The following is a 24179-nucleotide window of genomic DNA, read 5'->3' on the forward strand; positions in this document are numbered from 1 at the left end:
AATGTTTTTATTACCTAGCCTGGATCGTCTCAGAGGACCACAGTGGAAATAAGTCTGTGTTATCCTCATCAGTTTTGTATTTCTTTTCTACTGACAAATAAATCAAATCAAATCAAAGAATCATATAACACATTTACAAACACAAGCATCGACCAAAGTGCTCTGCAAAAATAAGCATGACAAAAATCACAGGAAGTGACCAGATAATATCTCATGTTTTCAGCAGAAGACGGTCACTTGAAGATCCATAAAACAGATCTTAAAGAGGAAGTTTGAACCGAGGAGTTCAGGTTGATATGGAGATTATTAATCTAAATGTGGCTTTGACAGGAAGGGCGACTCTATCTCATGTATAACAACCCACCACCACGTCACACTGGTTCAGTTTGGTCTGAGAGAGGCCAGAAAACATGAAGTCCGTCTTTGTGATACTGGGACTGCTGGTCTGCGTAAAGGCTGCAGGTAAGACATGAACACTGTCTGATAAACTGATATTGATGATAGATCAATAATAATGGAGGTCTGGATCATGAATATTAAGTAGAAGTTAAATTTCAGAACCGTCACTCAGCCCTGTGTTGTTAAAGCAGAAGTAAGTGGTCCGGTCGTTTTGGCTAATGCTGCGTTCCAGGCAGGCTTTTGAAATCGTAAATTACAGCTTCAAGTCACAACTTACGACTTTGTAGCGTTCCAGGCAACCCACTCGTGTTTTTCCGACCTGTTTTACCGGTGAAAGTCACTATAACGGCCACTCGTAACTTCCGACCGGTGAACTCGTACCAGATCGAACTGGTACCACTTCACGGTCGGAAAAATACGAGTTTCCTTGAACGCACCATAACAGTCCTCGTCGCTACGTCACCACATTCACGGCGTTCCTTGGCTGCACACACAGCCCTGCATGCCGTTCTCTCTCCTCATTGGATAAAAACTGTAGGATACGATAAATTTTTCTCTTCGGCTCAGAGCAGAGCAGAGGGACTGAGAGACCCGTGTTTCAGTCCAAACACTCTATGTAAGTGATTGCTGTCGGAAGATTAAGATTAAGATTATTAAGATTAAGATTAAGATTAAGATTAAGATTAAGATTATACTTTAATTATCAGATCACTTCTGAAATTTGTCTTGCGTCCCATGACGTCCACAGTTTCACATAAACAATACAAAACACAAAAAACACACATTTACAGAAAGCATAAATGTCACCCTCACATTTAAAGAAAAACACAAACTACCTCCCAACTCCTCACAACACAAATCCAACATTACAAAGTGTCTTGGTGCAACAGCCAGTGCTCAGTCTGTACATGAACCTTAGGGTCTATTTAGAGACCAAACTCTGATTTAACAGTTTGACAGACTGAGGGACAAAAGAGTTCCTCAGCCTGTTCAGTCGAGCTTGTGGAACTCTAAACCTTCTGTTTGATGGCAGAAGCTGATATTCCTCGAATAACACATGAGAGGGGTCAGATGAGATATTACTTGCAAGAGACAACATTCTTTTAGTGTATGCTGCTTGAAAATGTGACTCCAAAGTTTGACCCACAATCTTTGAACAGATATGTAGCAGTCTGGTTAGTTTGGTTTTAAGTTGGACAGACAAACAACTAAACCAGGCACTAATTCCGTACTGCATAACACTCTGCACTATAGATTGAAAAAATAACTAGAAAAAGCATTTCCAAGAATGGAAATGGTGTGACTGCTGACAGCAACTGAACGCTGTTGCAGAATTAGCAAATAGTGCAAGCTGTGATCACCATACAAATGTTTGACCAAGGTCAGAATCGAACCCACATCCTCATGGTTATTAGACTTCCACTCTGCCTCTAGGCCACGGTGCACACACAGTTGCAGAGACTGTTGTCTGTTAATGATCTGCACACTGTCAACATCAAGAAAGCTTGAGAGTCAAGCTTGAATGACTTAGAATGAAAATGTCTGTGAATTTCAGGCTGAGCACTAACCATATGGCCACAGAGAACCTGAGTTACAATGAGCTTTATACTATGAGGAATCAAAGACTGTCCAATGACAGCTGAATAATTGGAATCAAAAGTCAAGCAATGAAGTGAAAAGACTGAGGCAGGAATCGAACCCATGACCATATGATCACTAAACCTTTACTCTGCCACTCGGCTACAGAGAGCACACTGCTTTCAAACCTGTTGTCATTCATTGTAATGTGATGATGTGCTGCAAACTGGTACGAGTAATCAAGGAGATAACAAACACCTGTAACCAATTGAAGGCGGGGGAGGAGAGCAGAATTCAACATAACATAACAAGAGTTCTTCCCTTGGATTCGAACCAGTGACCTTAGGGTTGGCAAACATCCACCCTAACCCCTACACTACAGTGGAGTTGTGGAGAAGAGAGGTTGAGACTTTGATGAATGTGAGATTTTTTGTGAAAAAGTTAAATATTTTAAAAAGTATAAATAGTTAAAAAGAGAAAAGTAATGCCGATAAAGTTCAAAAAAAGCTGCACGTTTTGATATATGAATTGTTGAAATAGCACAAAGTATGAAGGACTAGAAGAAGACCGTAAAAAGGCGGAAGAAAATGGCCAAACAGAAGAACAATAGTGTGACTGCTTCAGCAGTCACACTAATAACAGGATGTGTTTGTTTGCTCCAAATGACCTCAATCTTCTCAAAAAATAAATACGTTGTTGTACTTTGCAACAAATAAAGTCTACATGTACACTCCAGGACAAAGTAGCGTCCACGTAGATGCCCAGATATTTATAGGAGGAAACTTGTTCAATCTCAGCATTATGTACAGTAACTGGTGGAGGGTATGAACCCACTGGGAGACCGAAGATGATTTCTTTTGTTTTCTTTGAATTAATAATGAGTGAATTGTTTTCACACCACTTCACTAATCTGTCTGTAGCATGCTGATGAACACAAGGATCATCTTCAGGGCTCAACAAAGACAACAGTGTAGTGTCGTCTGAAAATTTCAAAATAAAAGTATTTGGACATTCTGTTTTACAATCATCAGTATAAAGTGTGAAAAGCAACGGAGAGCTCACACAGCCCTGAGGTGCTCCTGAGTTAGTAACAATAGAAGATGAGTATGTCTGGTTAACTTTAACTATCTGGTTTCTATTCGTGAAAAATGAATGGTACCAGTGAACTAGATGAGGATTAATCTCCATTTGAATCATCTTTGCCAGTAGAAGTTCTGGCTGAATTGTATTGAATGCAGATGTAAAATCAAAAAAGAGAGCCCTAGCTGTACATTTAGGCTTGTCTAGATGTTTCAATATAAGATGTATTAATGTTACAACTGCATCCTCTGTGCTACGATTTCTCTTATACGCAAACTGGAAGATATCCAGTTTGTCGTCTACAGACTTGGTGAGCTGTTGAATCACAATTCTTTCCAAGCTCTTCATGACAATAGGAGTCAAGGCCACAGGACGATAATCACCGAGTTCTTTAGGGCATGTTTTCTTCGGAAGAGGTATTATATGTGAAGTCTTCCACACCTCTGGAATTATGTGAGTATCAATAGAACACTGGAAAATAGGTTGCCACACAGGCGCCAGCTCATCCGCAAACGTTTTCAAAATAAATGCACTCAGGTGATCTGGTCCTGTGGCCTTCCTCTGATTCAGATGTTTAAAGGTATTCCTCACTTGTTCAACAGAAACATCAATTTTGTCTGACTGCACAGGTACAGCTGAATTAAGAATACTGGCAACACGATGTATATTACCCCCCTCATCAAACCTGGAGAAAAAGCTGTTTAACTGATTAGCAAAAATTACCTCATTCTCTGCTACTAATGTCTTCCTGGTATTTGACAACCCAGTCATCCTCTTCATAGTGTCCCATAACTGCTTGGTGTTGCTGTCTTTAAAAGCCTTTTCTAATTTTAACTTATGCACCCTCTTTGCCTCCCGTAGCTTCCCCCTTAGGTCTTTTTCTACACGCTTTAATTCTATTGTGTCCCTGTTCTTGAAGGCTATCTTCCTCAAATTCATAGTATGCTTAATATCCTTATTTATGTGCGTCTTATTATTTGGATAGATTTGTATTTCCTTAGTTGGTATCACTGTCTGCACACAAAAATCTATGTAATCTGTTATCACTGTTGATGTTTCATCAAGGGAGCCATGATGATGAAACTCCTCCCACACAGTACAATCAAAACATGCTTTAAGTGTTTCTACACTATCAGATGACCAGACTCTAATGACTTTTTTCTCTGGTTTACTGCTCTTTAATTTCGTTTTGTAAGTTGGTACAAGATGAACCACATTATGATCTGAATTAGCTATTGGTGGTCTGATCCTGGAAGCATACGCCCCCTCCACATTTACAAAGCATTTATCCAGCAGATTATTCTTCCTTGTTTGTCCTTTAACATATTGTTTAAATCCCGGCATCGTTACGTCCAGTTTACAATGATTCATGTCTCCGACAACAATAGCTGGGGCCTCTGGATGTTGTTGCTGCAGCATGTGAACGCAGTCTGCAACAGTAGCTGCTGCTCGCGTCGCTTTGCCACTGGGAGGTGCATACACAATAAAAAGTAATACGCATCCAAACTCCCTGGGCAAGTAAAATGGTCTTAAAGTCAGGAACAAGATCTCAACGTCTCTGTCACAGATCCTGCCGTTCACGGTGTACTGACGACACCACCGGTCATTTATATAGACACAGATCCCGCCGCCCTTGCTTTTAGATGAGCTGATGTCTCTGTCCGCTCTTACCAATGTGAAACCCTCGATTTCACAGGCAGAGTCTGGTACCGAAGAATGTAACCAGCTTTCTGTAAAGCATAATAGTGATGCTTCCCGAAAGATATAACTATTTAAGACTTATATTAACACAAATATATCACTTACTTCTGCTTTAATGTTGGACACTATTTGTGGTGCACTACTGAGTGAGTGTTATCAAAATGTACAAAAAGTAGTGTGATTATGGGTTTTTATGTTACTGCCAGCTGATTAATTTAATTAAAAAAATTAATGAGAAAGAAAGGGAAAAAAAAAAGGTCCCCATTAGGGGTGGTGGTGGTGGGATAAAAAAATAAATTTAAAAAAGTGTGATTTCATTTACATGAAATCCACCTCGGGGCACTAGATATCAAATTTATCAAATAAGTTTCATAGAAGTATACTAATTATTAACTTGAAACCTTGATTACCTCATCAATAGCAGAAGAAATTGAAGCATTGGGAATTTCTACAGTGTAGAGGTTGGCAAGACTCACTCTAGTGCAACATTAAACAGAACAGCAAAGATTCAAAGCAGTTTATTTGGACGCATGAAAATGAAATAATATAAATGTAACCTAAGCCACCTACACTTTGTACAGGTGTGTATGTGAAATCAGACAGTAGCAAGAAGATGTGATTCTTCGTCTAGTCACAAGGTGCTCAAGTCACAAGTCATTTGACTATTGTATTAATCTTATGATATTCTTTAAAGATGGACGGACAGCTGAGGGAGGTTCAAGTTCTTTCACTGCAGCTCATTGATCATAACATGAGCATAAGAGTCAACTAGTTGAGGCACTGCACACCCAAGGCTAGACAGCATTCATCCTGACCTAGGCTGCCCTCTAGAGGACATCTCCAACATGACACATCAACAGGACAACGTTCAGGATGATCGTCTCTCTCTACTACATTCCTCCCCCCTTAAGCTGTTTTCCTCCTTGCAACACAAACAAAGCACACATAAACGTGTCATCAACGCCTTCAATGAAATGACAATTAATGTGTCAATCCTTTGATCACTTAACAATGAGTAACAATCAAATATCACAACAACCAAGTTACAAGTACTCACGTTTTCTTTTAAAGCCCAGTCCATACTTATAGTCCTACAGTGAACAGACCTGAACTTGTGTCAACAGGAGAGGATTTACATCCAGAGGTGGAGACTTCTCCAGCTCCTTCTCCAACTCCTGAGTTGATAATCTATGATGAATGGGATTTACCAGGTACATATTCATATAATATGTTGACAACATGAGGTTCAAATCAGTGGCTCCTCTTTCAGTGTCTGTCTTGTTTAAAACCAGCTTCAATCATCACTGTGACTGAATGATGTTCTGTTGTTTTCACAGGGCCCTGGGGGGGTATTCATGAGTTTGTGCAGACAGGAGAGGATTTACTTCTGGAGGTGGATGAGGCTGATGTACCTTATGACTTTACCACTCTTGAGTGGATACACAATGATAGAGACACGTTGGTAACATTTTCATCTGATGAAGAACCGGCAGTCTCTGATCGTTACAGAGGAAGGGTCAATGTGTCTGAGGAAAATTTCTCTGTGAAACTGAAGAATCTGCAAAAGTCAGACAGTGGAGTTTATGCTGCACAAGTGACAGTGGATCAAGAACAACAACTGGCTGAATATGACGTCACAGTTGAAGGTGGGTTTGTTAACTCTTCAGACGCTGCCAGAGAGAATCTGCTGCTGTTTCTAAAACTCTTCCTGTAAACTCTCCCCTCAGATCCAGTGTCTCCAGTGAATCTGACAGTCGACTCTGTGACAAACAGCTCAGACTCCTGTGACCTCACTGTGACCTGCAGATCACTGGACTCACATCAGATCAGCATCAGCACCACTGTTACCTGTAACACCACCACCTGCAGTCAGGAGGGAGGAGAGGAGTTAAAGTTATTGTTCTCTGATGCTACTCTCCATGTTTACCTGCTGGATGACACGATCATCTGTGACCATGGCAACCAGGTCAGCAGGACCAATGACAGTGTGATGATTGATCCTAGCCTTTGCCTCCCACCACCTGGTAAGTCTGACAGAGAAACCATCCTGTCGATAATATTAGTACACGGTTAAATTTAGAACAAATGAGAATTTATTTTCTAAATACTAAAAAGTAAAACTTAAAGGGCCAACGAGGAGTTTCTATTTGGTTATAAAAAAGTCTCATGTTAATGTGGATGAATCTACGTTACCACTTGTTAATGGCTCCATTTTCGATAAATATATCGTTTTGTCTCTATCGTTATTTTGTTATTTTAATTAATAGTGGAAATGCTGGTCGAGCCGACCAGCGTTTCCTTACTTTCGGGTTCGCGGACGCTCATGAGAATAACACAGCCGTATTGCTGTTTATGGTCAGAACGGTAACTGAACCTCTTTGAACCTCTGACTTTAATTCTTGATGAATGAAAACATGAGTCCGTCTTGCGCCGGTCGAAGAATTCTACGGTGCGCGTGGAGGCTCATAGTGTGAAAACTCTTCGCTTTTCCAAAACTCCTCGTTGTCCCTTTAAAGAGACAGTAAATGATGATAATGATTAATAACTTAATGACATCACCCACTTTGTTTTATTCTGATGTGACGTCACCAAGTTTGACAGATGTTGTGGATGTTGTTACTGAGTGTAAAACACACAGGTGCTGAGCAAACAGAGGAAGAATAATAAGAGGTTGATGACTTCCTGTTGACCAGTGTCAGTCTGATGAAGGTGGTTGTTGTGTTGCAGGTTCAGAGAGTCTCTCTGCTGGTGTCTCTCTCTGCCTGGTGAAGACAGTCGTCTTCTCTGTGGGTCTGGTCGTCATGGTGACTGCTGTCATCAGTGTCCATGTCATGGAGAGACTCCAGAAGAAAAACTGAAATGTCAAGTTAAAGGAGCCTCTGTGTTGTCTCTGACCACTGGGAGCACTGTGGACACGTTTGGGATTTTTATTTTTATTGTCATGTGTGAACCTTTCTCTAGTTTGATGCATGTGAACAAGAAATGAAACCTGGATGTAAACTAGTCAGGATTTTATTTCCTTGTTAAATCAGCTTCTGAAACTCTTTTGTAAAGCTTCAGTGATTCTCAGCTTTAACCCAAATCAACAATTTAATCTTCACAAATGAATAAAGACACAATACAGTACAAATGTATTCATATCGCACATTTACAAACAAAAGCATTGGCCAAAGTGCTCCACAAAATAAGCATGACAAAATCACAGGAAGTAACCAAATAATATCTCATGTTTTTCGCTGATAACGCACACTAATGAATTATGAATATCTATGAATTTGGTTTCATCATCTTTCAAAACTGAGTCTCTGTTGCAGAGAAATTAATTCAGTCAATGGGATTTTTTTATTGGATTTTAGCCTCTGTGTTGTCTCTGACCACTGTGGACACGTTTGGGCTTTTTATTTTTACTGTCATGTGTGAAACTTATAGTTTGATGCCTGTGAACAAGAAATGAAACCTGGATGTAAACAAGTCAGGATTTTATTTCCCTGTTAAATCAGCTTCTAAAATGAAACTCTTTTGTAAAGCTTCAGTGATTCTCAGCTTTAACCCAAATCCTGCTCATGATTTGATGTATAATTTATATAATGAGAAACAACTGAAATATTCTCTGAATGCAGCAAAGACACAAGATGCTAACAATGACAGCTGGATCAATGAACCACAATTATCAGCAAAGAACAAGAATAAAACCAACTGCTGGCTTCTGCAGAACATGAGGCTGAACTGTGTGATTTTTATGCACAGACATTATGACATATACACATACATCTTTAAATTTGGTTTTTGAAACTCTCTGTTGCAAAGAAATTGTTTCAGTCAATTGGATTGTTCTATTGGATTTTAGATTATTGCAGTAACTTAATCTTCACAAATGAATAAAGATAAAACACATAATACAATACAAACGTATTCATATAGTACAATTACGAATAAAAGCATTGACCAAAGTGCTGTACAAAATAAGCATGACAAAATCACAGGAAGTAACCAGATAATATCTCATGTTTTTAGCTGATAACGAAGACTGATGAATTATGAATATCTATGAATTTGGTTTCATCATCTTTCGAAACTGAGTCTCTGTTGCAGAGAAATTAATTCAGTCAATTATGATTTTTCTATTGGATTTTATATCATTGCATTAAATGCTTTCAGCAACTTAATCCGCACTAATGAATAAAGATAAAATAGAGTACAATACAATAAAAATGTAAATGGACTCCCCTGGGAATGGAAAATGGCCAGGGTGGTGCCACTATTTAAGAAGGGCAGCAAAGTTAAGCATGGTAACTATAGACCAGTTTCAATTATGAGCGTGTTGTCAAAGGTCTTGGACATAATAGTCCACAATCAAATCAAGAAATACATCCATGAAGCAGACCTCCTTTATACTTTTCAATCCGGGTTCAAAAAATGTCACTCTACCGATACATGCTTGCTCTACCTTACAGACATCATTAGAAAGGAAGTTGATTTGGGAAAGTGATGTGGCATGGTGTTGCTCGACCTTCAGAAAGCATTCGACACAGTCACCCATGATATATTGCTGTACAGCTCAAGCGGTTGCAAATGGATACCAACTGTCTTCGTAACAAAAAGACACACCAAAAAACATCCAAATACCTCCATGCTGCTCGTATGTAATGTCCGTCTTGTATTGAAGCCGCGAAATGCGAAATTGTCTCGAAAAAAATTAAATGAGTCTATATTTCAAGCTTGTTTGTAGTAGAAGCTCTTTGAGAAGCTTCCGCTGCAAAACAAGCTTGAAATATAGACTCATTTAATTTTTTTCGAGACAATTTCGCATTTCAGGGCTTCAATACAAGACGGACATTACATACGAGCAGCATGGAGGTATTTGGATGTTTTTTGGTGTGTCTTTTTGTTATGAAGACAGTTGGTATCCATTTGCAACCGTTATATGGACATGCACTGCTACGCCGAGACCCCCTGTAACTCAGAGAAGCCACGGATAACTCTGAAACTTCTCCCAGCCCTTAGTCCACATGAGGGTGAGTAGATAATGAGTGAAATTTCAATTTTGACTGAACTATCCCTTTAAATTAATCAGATCGAAACTTAGGTTTAAAGCAGCAGTGAAGTGGTGGTGGATGGATTGCTTAAAGCAGTAGAGTATTTCCTCCATCACCCTGCAACGTGCATTCGAGTGACTCATGTCATGTGTGCACTTTTCTTTAATGTGTATTGCAAATACACATAATCATCGTTTAATGTGTATTGTGTATTGCAAAGTTGTACGTATTTAACATATACTGTAAATGACTGTTTAGTAGTAATTTTTCCTTAATGTTTTTATTACCTAGCCTGGATCGTCTCAGAGGACCACAGTGGAAATAAGTCCTGGACTTTTTCTGTGTTATCCTCATCAGTTTTGTATTTCTTTTCTACTGACAAATAAATCAAATCAAATCAAAGAATCATATAACACATTTACAAACACAAGCATCGACCAAAGTGCTCTGCAAAAATAAGCATGACAAAAATCACAGGAAGTGACCAGATAATATCTCATGTTTTCAGCAGAAGACGGTCACTTACACTAATGCAGATCAATAATGAGAAACAACTGAAATATTCTCTGAATGCAGCAAAGACACAAGATGCTAACAATGATAGCTGGATCAATGAACCACAAATATGAGCAAAGAGCAAGAATAAAATCAACTGCTTCTGCAGAACCTGAGGCTGAACTGTGTGATTTTTATGCACATAAACATTATGAATATCTTTGAATTTGGTTTTTAAATGAAACTGAGTCTGTGTAACAAAGAAATTGTTTCAGTCAATGGGATTATTCTATTGGATTTTAGATGATAGCATTAAATATGTTCAGCAACTTAATCTTCACAAATGAATAAAGATAAAACACAAATACAAATTCATTCATATAGCACATTTACAAATAAAAGCATTGACCAAAGTGGTGTACAAAATAAACAGGACAGAATCACAGGAAGTAACCAAATAATACGTTTTTCGCTAATAACAAACACTGCTGAATTATGAATATCTATGAATTTGGTTTTATCATCTTTTGAAACTGAGTCTACAGTATGTTGCAGAGAAATTAATTCAGTCAATCTGATTTTTCTATTGGATTTTATAGATCATTGCATTGAATGCCTTCAGCAACTTCATCCTCACAAATGAATAAAAATAGTAGTACAATACAAATGTATTCATATAGCACATTTACTAATACAAGCATTGACCAAAGTGCTACAAATATAAGCTTGAGAAAAATCACAGGAAGTGACCAGATAATAACCTATCTCGTGTTTTCAGCAGAAGACGATCCCTGACACTAATGAAGATCCATAAAACAGATCTTAAAGAGGAAGTTTGAACCGAGGAGTTCAGGTTGATATGGAGATTGTGAATCTAAATGTGACTTTGACAGGAAGGGCGACTCTATCTCATGTATAACAACCCACCACCACGTCACACTGGTTCAGTTTGGTCTGAGAGAAGTCAGAGAACATGAAGTCCGTCTTTGTGATACTGGGACTGCTGGTCTGTGTAAAGGCTGCAGGTAAGACATGAACTGTCTGATTAACTGATATTGATGATAGATCAATAATAATGGAGGTCTGGATCATGAATATTAAGTAGAATTTAAATTTCAGAACCGTCACTCAAGCCCAGTCCATACTTATAGTTCTACAGAGAACAGACCTGAACTTTTGCCAACAGGAGATGATTTACATCCAGAGGTGGAGACTTCTCCTACTCTCTCTCCAACTCTTTTTCTGATTCCTGCTCCGATTGCTATCCAAAAGGATTCAGGTACATATTCATATAATACGTTGCAACATGAGGTTCAAGTCAGTGGCTCATCTTTCAGGGTCTATCTTGTATAAAATCAACTTTAATCATCACTGTGACTGAATGATGTTCTGTTGTTTTCACAGTGACCATGGGTCTTGGTCTCATGTATGTGCAGACAGGAGGCGATTTACTTCTGATGGTGTCTGAGGCTGATGTACCTTATGACTTTACCACTCTTCAGTGGATAGCCAAAGGAGACACATTAGTAACATTTTCATCTGATGACGAACCAATAGTATCTGATCGTTACAGAGGAAGGGTCAATGTGTCTGAGGAAAAATTCTCTGTGAAACTGAACAATCTGCAAAAGTCAGACAGTGGAGTGTATAATCCACGAGTGCTGGTGAATGATCGCTCCGTCGACATACAACCTCGATGCTATGTCACAGTTGAAGGTGGGTTTGTTAACTCTTCAGATGCTGCCAGAGAGAATCTGCTGCTGTTTCTAAAACTCTTCCTGTAAACTCTCCCCTCAGATCCAGTGTCTCCAGTGAAGCTGACAGTCGACTCTGTGACAAACAGCTCAGACTCCTGTGACCTCACTGTGACCTGCAGATCACTGGACTCACATCAGATCAGCATCAGCACCACTGTTACCTGTAACACCACCACCTGCAGTCAGGAGGGAGGAGAGGAGTTAAAGTTACAGTTCTCTGATGCTACTCTCCATGTTTACCCACTGAATGACCAAATAATCTGTTACCATAGCAACCAGGTCAGCTGGACCAATGACAGTGTGATGATTGATCCTAGCCTTTGCCTCCCACCCCCTGGTAAGTCTGACAGAGAAAACATCCTGTTGATAATGTTACACAGTTACATTTAGAACAAATGAGAATTAAGTTTCTAAATACTGAAAAGTAAAACCAAACTTATTTTAAAGAGACAGTAAATTATGAAAATGATTAATAACTTAAATAGATAATGATTAATAACTTAAACTCATGTCAACTAAGAGCTGTGAGAAGTTTCAGAGTCCTCCGTGCCTTCTCTGAGTTACGGGGGGGTCCGTGCAGCAGTATTTGTCCATATAATGGTTGCCAATGGATACCAACTTTCTTCATCCAAAAAGACACACCAAAAAACATCCAAATACCTCCATAGTGCTCGTCTGTAATGTCCCTCTTGTATTGAAGCCCCGACATGAGAAATTGTTCTGAAAAAAATTAAATAAGTCTATATTTTAAGCTTGTTTGTAGCGGAAGCTCCCAGTGTCTCGTTTCACTGTTCTTCCTGTGTCAGTGCAAATCACGCGGCGGAACAATTTCTCATGTCGGGGCTTCAATACAAGAGCACTATGGAGGTATTTGGATGTTTTTTGGTGTGTCCTTTTGGACAAAGAAAGTTGGTATCCATTGTCGCGACCATACGCCACCCGTAAAGTTTTACGGTTAGGGCTCTAACGAGTCTAGGCTACAGGGATGACACAGGTGCACATATTTCTATTGCTGAAAACCTGGAGCTTTGTGGGATTCGCTGCCATATCGTACAATGTTTGACTCACCGGCTGCTTCCCGCTCATCACCTGTAGCTGGTCCGCGAGGCTTTCCTGGCGGACCGGCGTCCTGCTTCAGTGTCACCGGGCCGGCCACCTGCTCCAGCGTCCTGCGTGTGTCGACCTCCGTCCGTCGACCTCCGTCCGTCGTCACGCGGTCGTGGCTTTGTCAGTTCATTTTTGTTTAGACGAGACAATAACTAAAACGATTATTCACTCTTGAGGTGGAGGGGGTCCTTCCTATCGTCAACTCCCTTGACTTCTTCTCGGGGCGGCCGTCTTGTCTCTTTGGCTTTTTCCCAGACTGCCCCGCTCCTTCCGCTCACGTCAGACTTAAGCGGCCAGGTAACCAGGCAACCAATCAAAACATTACACAATATGGCAGCCCCCCCCTTCTCAAACCTACGAAAGTAAAACCAACACCATTCACAACCATTATATGGACAAATACTGCTGCGCGGACCCCCCCCCTGTAACTCAGAGAAGGCACAGAGGACTCAAATTCTCACAGCTCTTAGTTGACATGAGGGTGAGTAGATAATGAGTGAAATTTGAATTTTGGGTGAACTATCCCTTTAATGACATCACCTACTTTGTTTTTTCTGATGTGACGTCACCAAGTTTGACAGATGTTGTGGATGTTGTTACTGAGTGTAAAACACACAGGTGCTGAGCAAACAGAGGAAGAATAATAAGAGGTTGATGACTTCCTGTTGACCAGTGTCAGTCTGATGAAGGTGGTTGTTGTGTTGCAGGTTCAGAGAGTCTCTCTGCTGGTGTCTCTCTCTGCCTGGTGAAGACAGTCGTCTTCTCTGTGGGTCTGGTCGTCATGGTGACTGCTGTCATCAGTGTCCATGTCATGGAGAGACTCCAGAAGAAAAACTGAAATGTCAAGTTAAAGGAGCCTCTGTGTTGTCTCTGACCACTGGGAGCACTGTGGACACGTTTGGACTTTTTATTTTTATTTTTATGTATGAACCTTTCTCTAGTTTGATGCATGTGAACAATGATAGCTGGATCAATGAACCACAATTATCAGCAAATAACAAGAATAAAATCAACTGCTGGCTTCTGCAGAACCTGAGGCTGAACTGTGTGATTTTTATGGAAATAAGCAATATGAATATCTTTGACTTTGGTTTTTGAAATTGTAACAGAAATTGTTTCAGTCAACGGGATTTTTCTATTAGAGTTTAGATCATTGCATTAAATATCTCCAGCTTAATCTTCACAAATGAATAACGATACAATATAGTACAATACAGTACCAATTTAGCACATTTACAAACACAAGCATTGACCAAATTGCTGAACAAAAATAAGCTTGACAAAAATCACAGGAAGTAACCATATCTTATGTTTTTAGCTGATAACGATCACTGACACTAATAAAGATCAATAAAACAGATCTTAAAGAGGAAGTGATGTTCAATTCTAAAATGAAGAAGCAACTGCATGGCACTTCTCAGTGTCAGTTTGCTCAACCCTCTTTCTGGAATAACCTACCCTCCCCGTGTGGACGTCTCTTCCTGCACTGAGGCCAAATGTCGGGATATGTCACAATAATGGGACGTGTTTCATTTATATTTGCCGTTTTGTTGGTGTGTTCGTGTCAAATACAAGGTAAAACTATATGTTTTTAACATATTGTGGGTTCTTCTCTTTGCTGTTAAATTCTGAACATTGTACCTAAGTCAGGAACTGAAAGTAAGTGACAGCCAACAAGTAGAAAGAGGAAAACGAAAGTTACAAAACAACTTATTAAGTTTAGTAAATGTCAGGCAGACAAAACTGAAAAAGCAGTTAAGAAATAAGAAAAACTAAAATAGGTGAAAATTCAGTAGCCTAATATGAATGAATAAGTCTGGTTCTGATCAAAGTCATTGATTAACTGAAGTTCAGTTCTGTTAAACTGTGATCAGGTTTTTCTGGTAGCCATGGGAGAAGCTGTGATCCAGCGGTGATTAGGTTCAATTGTGAGACTTTTTGTAAAACATTTCGAACATATATAGAACAATTAACAGAATTATTTGTAACTATCCTAGCCTATTTTTTTCAGGTGAATCTTGAAGACATGCTATTAAGTACTTGGTAACACTTTACTTGAAGGTCTCATCATAAGAGTGACATGTCACAGTCATGAATATGTCATAAACATTATGTGAATGTCATAACGTTGTTATTAAGTGTCATTCAGTTAACCCTAACCCTAACACTACAAACCTGAATGACATAGCAATGTAACCTGATGTATGAATGCCTTATGAAGTTGTCATGGATGTATTACGAACACCTTATAAACGGTCTTATGAATGAGTTATGCACTAACCCCTGATTTAATAAATAAGGGATGGTGTGTGACATGCATTGATTTGAAACAAATTTACACAGTTGAATAAGTAGAAATGTAGAGGAAGAGATCAAACCACTGGCATGTCACATGTCAGTGGTTTGAGTGAGAAGAGGAACTTTTTTTGTAAGTCCATGTGAGGAGTCTAAGGGCAGAAGATGTTGTTACGATGCTGTGTATAGGCCTTTGAGACAAAAGGTTATACAAATAAAGTTATCCACTTATTATATCCTGCTCTGTTGTTCAATGGTAATTATGAATAGTGTGCTTTACTCAACACTGGTCTATGGTGAATTGTAATGTTTCAGTAAAGGTAATACAGTTGTAATAAAATCTCCATCAATAATAGAAGAATTCCTCCATGGAAAAAACAATTAAGTAAATATATAATTAGAGATGTGGTTTCTAGGGAACAATTATATTGTGGAAAAATATGTGCAGCCTATCATTCATTCTTTCTATTTATAATTGACAATCAAAAGTCAAAAACTGAATCGACTGGTTATTTTGTTATTTGTTTATTAATCTTACAAAATAAGAACAATGTTTAGGATATTATAAGAAAAGTGAAGACCTTGAGTGACGTGTTCAGTTTGACGTGGTTCATTCCTCTGTCCTCCAGCAGGTGGCGCTGAGAGACTCAGTGCAGTTAAATATGTTTCCACATCATGATGAGAGGCCTCCTACTTTTTGAACTAATAATCAAGTAGAAACACAGTAGAATTCAATATTTAGTAAATATCCACTATGTCCGTGATTTTTATTGTATTATGTGTGTTTTGTTTTCACAGGGTCCAGAGCTCAGACTCCTGTGTTTGTGAAGACAGGAGAGGATTTACATCTGGAAGTCAAGGATGATGTACCTGAGGATTTTATTAATGTTCAATGGAAATTCAATGGAAGTGTCAATGTAGTATCATTTTTACCTGCTGGAGAACCAACAGTCTCTGATCGTTACAGAGGAAGGGTCAATGTATCTGTGGAAAATTTCTCTGTGAAACTGAAGAATCTACAAAAGTCAGACAATGGAGTTTATACTGCACGAGTGACAGGAACTGATAAAGACCAAGACCTACCTGGATACGTCGTCACAGTTGTAGGTGGGTTTGTTAACTCTTCAGACGCTGCCAGAGAGAATCTGCTGCTGTTTCTAAAACTCTTCCTGTAAACTCTCCCCTCAGATCCAGTGTCTCCAGTGAAGCTGACAGTCGACTCTGTGACAAACAGCTCAGACTCCTGTGACCTCACTGTGACCTGCAGATCACTGGACTCACATCAGATCAGCATCAGCACCACTGTTACCTGTAACACCACCACCTGCAGTCAGGAGGGAGGAGAGAGGTCAAAGGTCACAACCTCTGGAGCTACTCTCCATGTTTACCTGGTTGATGACCAAATCATCTGTTACCATAGCAACCGGGTCAGCTGGACCAATGAAACGATGAAGATCAGGGATTTCTGCCCCCAAAAGCCTGTTGGTAAGAGTCACAGATGGATAACAACTCCTTCTCTCAACAGAAACAAGAGTTACACTGTCGAGAGAAAGTCTGTGTGATGTGTAAAGTATGATCTAGTGGATCCAGTGACTATTGAAACAATAATGGTCTAACAGTCCTGAGGACTCCCAGATATCTACTTGTGTACTGTATTTATTCTGATTACAGAAGCATTTGTGACATGAAAACCCTTAAACCATTTCTGATAAAGTTTTTGTTTTTTTATCTTTACAGTTCTTCATGCAGCCGTCATAATTGCATCTTTAGTTTCAGCTGCTGTCGTTCTGGGTTTGATCCTTTGCAGCGTCCTTTACATTAAGTGTAAGTCCCAGTGTGAAGAGATTGATGCAGTCAAAGTCTGTTTTTTAAACAAATGCATCAGTGCAGCAGAGCATATACAGTATGTCTTCAAACCAAAAAGTTCAGCTAAATCTTTACTACACAGATCTGCTGTTCATGAGTTATTAGCATATTTCTTATAAATTCATTTAGATTCAGTCGTGAACAGCCTGAGTGATATTTTTTCATATTTTTCTCCAAAAACAGCAAAATCACTTTGACTGCAAAAGAGGGATGAGTGTAATTTTGATTTTGATTATATCTAAGATAATTTATTCTGCATGTGACAAACCCTGTGGAAGGATTTAGTATAAAGTGAACGGGCAAGACTGTGACAAACATGATTTTACAGTATAAAAACATTCTTAAATGCCACTGGAGCTGCTCTGTGTGGGAACACCTCAAACAATTGTATTCCATTATATTATGACTTTGGCTTGTGAGAAAAAATTTAATTTTAAGGAAATCAACATATACAGTAATTTTTTTTATGACTGACCTACAGGTAGAAGAAAGGACAGTGAAAATACAGTATATGCAGTTTCTCAGGTAAGCATCCCGCTGTTTATACCCTGTGCGTTTTGCTGATTCACACTGAACTCAATAACTTTCAGATGCACTGACATCATCTGCTCAAGTGATGTGTGTTTGGTAAAAATGTATTTAAAATCCTCATGTGATTTCTTTCTAGGAGCTGGATGCAGCCCAAAGTGCCAGAGAAGGCTGTACTATCTATGCTTTGGTGCAGTTTCACACTGGACCAGATGAATCCACCAGGACCAAAGTCCCTGACAAGCCAGAGACTATATACGCCGAGGTTAACAAAGGTCGAAAACTCAAGACCAAACCCCCCCCAGAACCAACACAGAGAACTGAGATACCCAGATAAGAGATAATTACAGGACTAAAGTGCTGGTTACTTGGACTGTATTTAGGATTATATGTGTGAATAAACAACGGTATTATAATAATCAATAATAATATTTTCTCACTTAAATTGGTTGAAAACAAACACCATATATAACTCACCTTGTCAGGAGGCATCGCCAGGAGGGGGGGGGGTTACAAATCTATGTTATCAAGGAGAGTTGGGGGGGGGGGTGGATTACAAATCTATGTTATCAAGGAAAGTTAGAACATAATTGTGCTGAATGTGTGTGAAGCCCATTTTTAATTTGATTGTTTGTTTACATATATTTGATATATGATTGATTTTTTTTATTTTTTTTTATGTGTGTGTGTGTGCAGTGATGGGGAGAAGTTGAACTGCATAGCTTGCATACAATTTGCTCTAACTTGCTGGTAGTAAAACGACAATCATATTTTGTACTGCGTCAAGTATTTCAATAGCTTTTTGTGTGTTCATTCCTCATTGCACAAAAAAGTTACAATCTGTAGAAACAAGACAAGCATAAAGCTCTGTGTCTCTTAATGGAAAATCATCGACTGTACATTTTATTAAGTTATTTTGAACACACTGATCGGATTACAATAATAGATACAGAAAACAATTAGTAAAAAATAGTTGAACTATGACACATGTTTCACAGCTTCTGCTCTCAACACCTTCATTATGACAAAAAGCATCAATTTTTAACATTTTCAGATTTTCTTTCAGACCATTGAAGGTTTATCTACTGAGACGTCTCTCCCTTGATGTAGCGGGAGAATGTCATTTGACTCAAAATGTTTGGTTCTGATATGCTCGTGTTATGACGACAGAAAATATCTTTATACGTCAATTTTGTGTTTGACGATGACAATGTGTTTTTTGATTCTGTTATATTGCTCTTGTTGGTATCAGGAGAGAGGTACACATGCTGGTCCCACATTTCTGCACATTTTACGTCCAGTAGCATGTTCATGTTTTTCTCTATGGCTGAAATGGTCGTGTATCTGCACGTATCGATGCGTAATTAACATACAATGCAAGTACAATACAGTGTAAGTGTGTTACAGTTCCTGGTTAATGAACCTCAGCATATGGGTTTTCTGGTGGAGAGTTTCCTCCGGTCTCAGTGGATGTTGTGGGTACATTGTGAGGTCCTGGTGAATCATAGGTTGTAGAAGGACCTGAAGCATCATTGGTTTGACTCTGATTCACTAGTCGGACTGTTACGGTCTGGAAGATAAACCACTGAGAGTTTTAAAGGTGCCTTTATCATACATATGAAGTAATATAATTATCAGAAATCTACTGCAGGCTGATCTGATGCAGAGCGTTTAGTTTGAGCACAAACAAGCAGTGAGACCAGTGATGTAAACATGTGGCAGATAGGAGCAAGAAGCAGAACCAGGAACAGCTGATGGAGCAGGGACACTAAGTAAAGTGGTAGGTTTTGATTTTAAAACCTGGGAGACAGATTGGAAAAACTTACCTCGGCATAAATTGTATTTTCGATGCTCTCTTTGTTACCTGCAAGTTAGTCATAAAGAATGTTTTTAGATTTTCTTTACCTTTTTCTACTGTAAGTCTATTAATATTCACATTATACAAACTGCAACTTGAAGCCTCTATTTCTAGTAGGCTATTTTTAATTTGCGATGTAGCCTGGAGTTGAAGAATGAATGGACAGACGGCACCAACTCTGACATTGACTTGCTACAATTCAGTTAACAGAATACTTTAAATGATACAATAATCAATGATATACTGTAAAACCCACATAGGTGTTTTGAGTTACACAGAAGGATGAACAGTCCTATTGATCCTGTAACTATGTGAACGGTCTGAGAAATTGTTAATCGTGTAATTATTGTTTTCTACTGTACAACTAAATGTATAAGTATAGAAAATGACACACACACTGTGAAGACACTGACTTTTCATGAACATTATGATGATTTGGAGATTTAACTATGTATTCTGTTACAAAAATCACTCTCACCTCTTTGTTTTATTAGATGAACCATAACCCCCACAGCTGCTGCAATAACTAATGCAATAACAACAACAAAAACAACAAGAAGAATAGTAGAGTATTGGACATGACGTGGTTCAGGATCTGTAATAAAAGATAAGAATCTGATTAGAAATTTGTATCTGTTCTTAAATTGTCCACAAGTGCACCACATTTTGTGCTGATTACACACAATCTAAATAATAATAATAATCATAATAATGTTGCAAAATTAGAAGATATGCCACATAATTTAACAAGGCCAACCTGACAGTCAAAATATTAAAGCCAAATGGCAAACTGCTAGTAAAACAAAAAACAAAACCCTTAAACAGGATAATTTTATTAAAAACAACTATTTATTTCTTTATGTTCTAATTTAATTTAATTTAACTGGCTTAAATCCAGGCTAAACATTGTTTTGTTCTTCTGATGAACATGTCAGTAATAAACATTTATTTTGTGTATTTAAGTTAAATTACATTGCAGAGCTTTGATTTCCACAGATTGTCCACATTGAACTGAAACAGTACGGTGACAGTTTTCTATAGATCTGTTGTTTATTTAACCCAAATAGTCCAAGTTTAAAGACCAAGATGTGAACTCAGTGACGACAACAGCAACAGGAAACACAAGCAGGTTATGATATTGACTAATGTATTCACCATTATAATTTAATTTCGGCAACGCCCCGTTCGATCGGACTGAGTTGCAAAACAAACCTTCCTCAACGTGCTGGCGGATAGCGGTGGACTCATAAACTGGATAAAATATCTCATATCAAAACAAAATGATGTCAAAAGGAATCGACAACCAGCTCCCCAAAACGTCTGCTCCACGGACACTTCCTGTAACACAGTGTGACCACGGTACCTGTGACAGACAGGCTCAGTGTTGTTGTGCAGAGGAACGAGATTACAGCTGTTACTGTCGTCCTGACAGTGACTCCCGACACTTAAACACGAGCTGCTTTTATTCTGAAAAGCTCTGACCAGTCAAACTGTAGGATGTGTTAGAGGACTCATTTATCTGTCTAAACATCAGAACTATGACACCTGAAACTGTAAACACAGCTGATCGATCGGAAAAAAATTACCGCTCCAGTGAAATTACTTTCCGTCATTGAGAACAGGTTCTTGAATGTAACTCGGTCAAAATAAGACGTTTCCCTTAAAGCAGATATCAGTGGCATGGCCGTTTCGGCTAATGCTGTGTTCAAGGCAGGCTTTTGAAACCGTAAGTTACAGCTTCAAGTCACAACTACGACTTGGTAGCGTTCCAGGTAACCCGGAGCTCGTGTTTTTACCGTCCTGTTGTCTGTGAAAGTTCCCTATAACGGCCACTCGTAACTTCCGACCCGTGAACTCGTACCAGATCGAACTGGTATGACTTCACAGGAAGGAAAAACACAAAGTACGAGTTTCCTTGAACGCACCATGAGTTAGCAGCCCCCGCCCTTGTCAGGCATCAATTGGTCCTCGTGCTACGTCACCACATTCACGCGCATCCCTTGGCTGCACACACAGCCCTTCATGCCGTTCTCTCCCCTCATTGGATAACACTTGTATCCCACAAGGAAAATTTTCTCCTCGGGTTACAGCAGAGCAGAGTGACGGAGAGACTCGTGTTTAGGCTGAAATACTTCATGTAAGTGATTGCTGACGGAAAATAGGACTATTTAGGACTTATATTAACAAAAACATTCCACTGATATCTGCTTTAAAGCAGAAGTAAGTGATATATTTGTGTTAATATAAGTCTTAAATAGTTATATCTTCCGACAGCAATCACTTACATAGAGTGTTTGGTCTGAAACACGGGTCTGTCAGTCACTCTGCTCTGCTCTGAGTCGAGGAGAAAACATTTATCATATCCTACAGTTTTTATCCAATGAGGAGAGAGAACGGCATGCAGGGCTGTGTGTGCAGCCAAGGAACGCCATGAATCTGGCGACGTAGGGACGAGGACTGTTATGGTGCGTTCAAGGAAACTCGTATTTTTCCGACCTGAAGTTGTACCAGTTCGATCTGGTACGAGTTCACAGGTCAGAAGTTACGAGTGGCCGTTATAGTGACTTTCACCGGTAAAACAGGTCGGAAAAACACGAGTGGGTTGCCTGGAACGCTACAAAGTCGTAAGTTGTGACTTGAAGCTGTAATTTACGATTTCAAAAGCCTGCCTGGAACGCAGCATTAGCGAAAACGACCGGACCACTTACTTCTGCTTTAAGATTTTTAGCAGCTCTGTTAGGTCAAAATCGCTTCGTTACTTGCGTCGTTTTTAAAGTTTGCCGGCTCTGCCACTTGTCTTTTTGCCACTCAGTGGCGATAGTGCTACTTTAATGTACCTTTCTACCTGACATGATGACAAACTATATTTTTTTTATTTGCTCTAAATGTAACTGTGTAATATTATCAACAGGATGTTTTCTCTGTCAGACTTACCAGTGTGTCGGGGACAAAAGTGATCAATCATCATACTGTCATTGGTCCTGCTGACCTGGTTGCTATGGTTACAGATGATTTTGTAATTATCCAGGTAAACATGGAGAGTAGCATCAGAGAACAATAACTTTAACTCCTCTCCTCCCTCCTGACTGCAGGTGGTGGTGTTACAGGTAACAGTGGTGCTGATGCTGATCTGATGTGAGTCCAGTGATCTGCAGGTCACAGTGAGGTCACAGGAGTCTGAGCTGTTTGTCACAGAGTCGACTGTCAGCTTCACTGGAGACACTGGATCTGAGGGGAGAGTTTACAGGAAGAGTTTTAGAAACAGCAGCAGATTCTCTCTGGCAGCGTCTGAAGAGTTAACAAACCCACCTTCAACTGTGACGAGGTATTCAGATAGTTGTTGGTCTTCATCAGTTCCTGACAGTCGTGCAGTATAAACTCCAATGTCTGACTTTTGCAGATTCTTCAGCTTCACAGAGAAATTTCCAATAGTGGCCTCAACCCTTCCTCTGTAAGTAGTAGAAACTCTTGGTCCTCTGCCAGATAAAAATTTGACTAGAACAACAGTTTTATTGAGTAGCCAGGTGATATCATCATAATCCTTAGGTACATCAGTCTTCTTGACCTCCAGATGTAAATCCTCTCCTGTCTTCACAAACACAGGAGTCTGAGCTCTGGACCCTGTGAAAACAAAACACACATAATACAATAAAAATAAAAATAAAACAGACAGTGGATTTTTATTAAATACTTAATATCTATTTGTCATTTCTGACACTTGGATCAATAGTTCAATATTAAGAAGCATCTGTGTTTAATGACGATTCACTGTAGACCTAATAATAATAATAATAATAATAATAATAATAATAACTATCTATCTATCTTCTTTGTGTAATCTACAGTCCCTGTTGGCACATCTGCCTGAAGAGCAGTGTGTCGAGTTGGTGGAGCTGATTGGTAGATTTCCGCAGCTTTTTGGTGACATTCCCTCTCGCACTTCCTGGATTGTACATGATATTGATGTGGGGGAAGCGCAGCCACAGCGCAGCCACAGCGCAGCCACAGTGGTTTTACCGCATGGGTCCTGAAAAGCTGACGCATTTAAACACTGAGATTGATTACATGATGAAAAATGACATTGCCGTTCCATCTGCGTCCAGCTGGCCGTCTCCTTGTGTTTTGGTGCCTAAATCCGATAAAACTCTGCGATTTTGCACAGATATGAGGAAGGTTAATTCTGTCACTAAGCACGATTCATTTCCATTGCCACGCATGGACGATTGTATAGATATGGTGGGGTCCGCCAAGTTTGTGTCTAAGTTCGACCTGATCAAGGGCTATTGGCAGGTGCCCTTGTCAGAACGCGCGCGAGAAATTGCTGCATTTGTTACTCCTGCAGGCCTCTACTCATATACTGTTATGCCCTTTGGTTTAAAGAACGCTCCGGCCACTTTTCAGCGGCTTATGAACCGGGTTGTGCATGGGTTAAAGGGCTGTTGAGTGTATTTAGATGATCTGGTTGTGTATAGTGACACA

At 39.4% G+C, this 24179-nt stretch overlaps 3 protein-coding genes across 3 annotated transcripts in view; all 3 read left to right on the forward strand.

The window, feature by feature from the left end:
- The first annotated feature begins 410 nt into the window (after positions 1-410).
- On the forward strand, positions 411-7778 carry LOC146970166 (uncharacterized). Its single transcript, XM_085804645.1, has 4 exons — positions 411-462; positions 6096-6404; positions 6486-6782; positions 7486-7778. The coding sequence occupies exons 1-4, from the start codon at positions 411-413 to the stop codon at positions 7614-7616; spliced, it is 789 nt and encodes a 262-aa protein (XP_085660771.1). The 3' UTR covers positions 7617-7778.
- A 3484-nt stretch (positions 7779-11262) lies between these two features.
- Positions 11263-14039, forward strand: LOC146970167 (uncharacterized). The gene is made up of 4 exons (XM_085804213.1): positions 11263-11314; positions 11694-12005; positions 12087-12383; positions 13861-14039. Exons 1-4 carry the CDS (start codon positions 11263-11265, stop codon positions 13989-13991), a joined length of 792 nt encoding a protein of 263 aa, XP_085660339.1. The 3' UTR covers positions 13992-14039.
- Positions 14040-14650: 611 nt separating this feature from the next.
- LOC146970168 (uncharacterized) overlaps positions 14651-24179 on the forward strand; it is a 78835-nt gene continuing 69306 nt past the window's right edge. Inside the window, exon 1 of the mRNA XM_085804214.1 lies at positions 14651-14728. Within this exon, the coding sequence (XP_085660340.1) occupies positions 14671-14728 (58 nt within the window). The 5' untranslated portion in view covers positions 14651-14670. The remainder of the gene's footprint in view (positions 14729-24179) is intronic.

This window comes from Trachurus japonicus, chromosome 17, assembly GCF_045865225.1.
Source record: "Trachurus japonicus isolate A0001 chromosome 17, Traja_1.0".
Classification (NCBI taxonomy): Eukaryota; Metazoa; Chordata; class Actinopteri; order Carangiformes; family Carangidae; genus Trachurus; species Trachurus japonicus.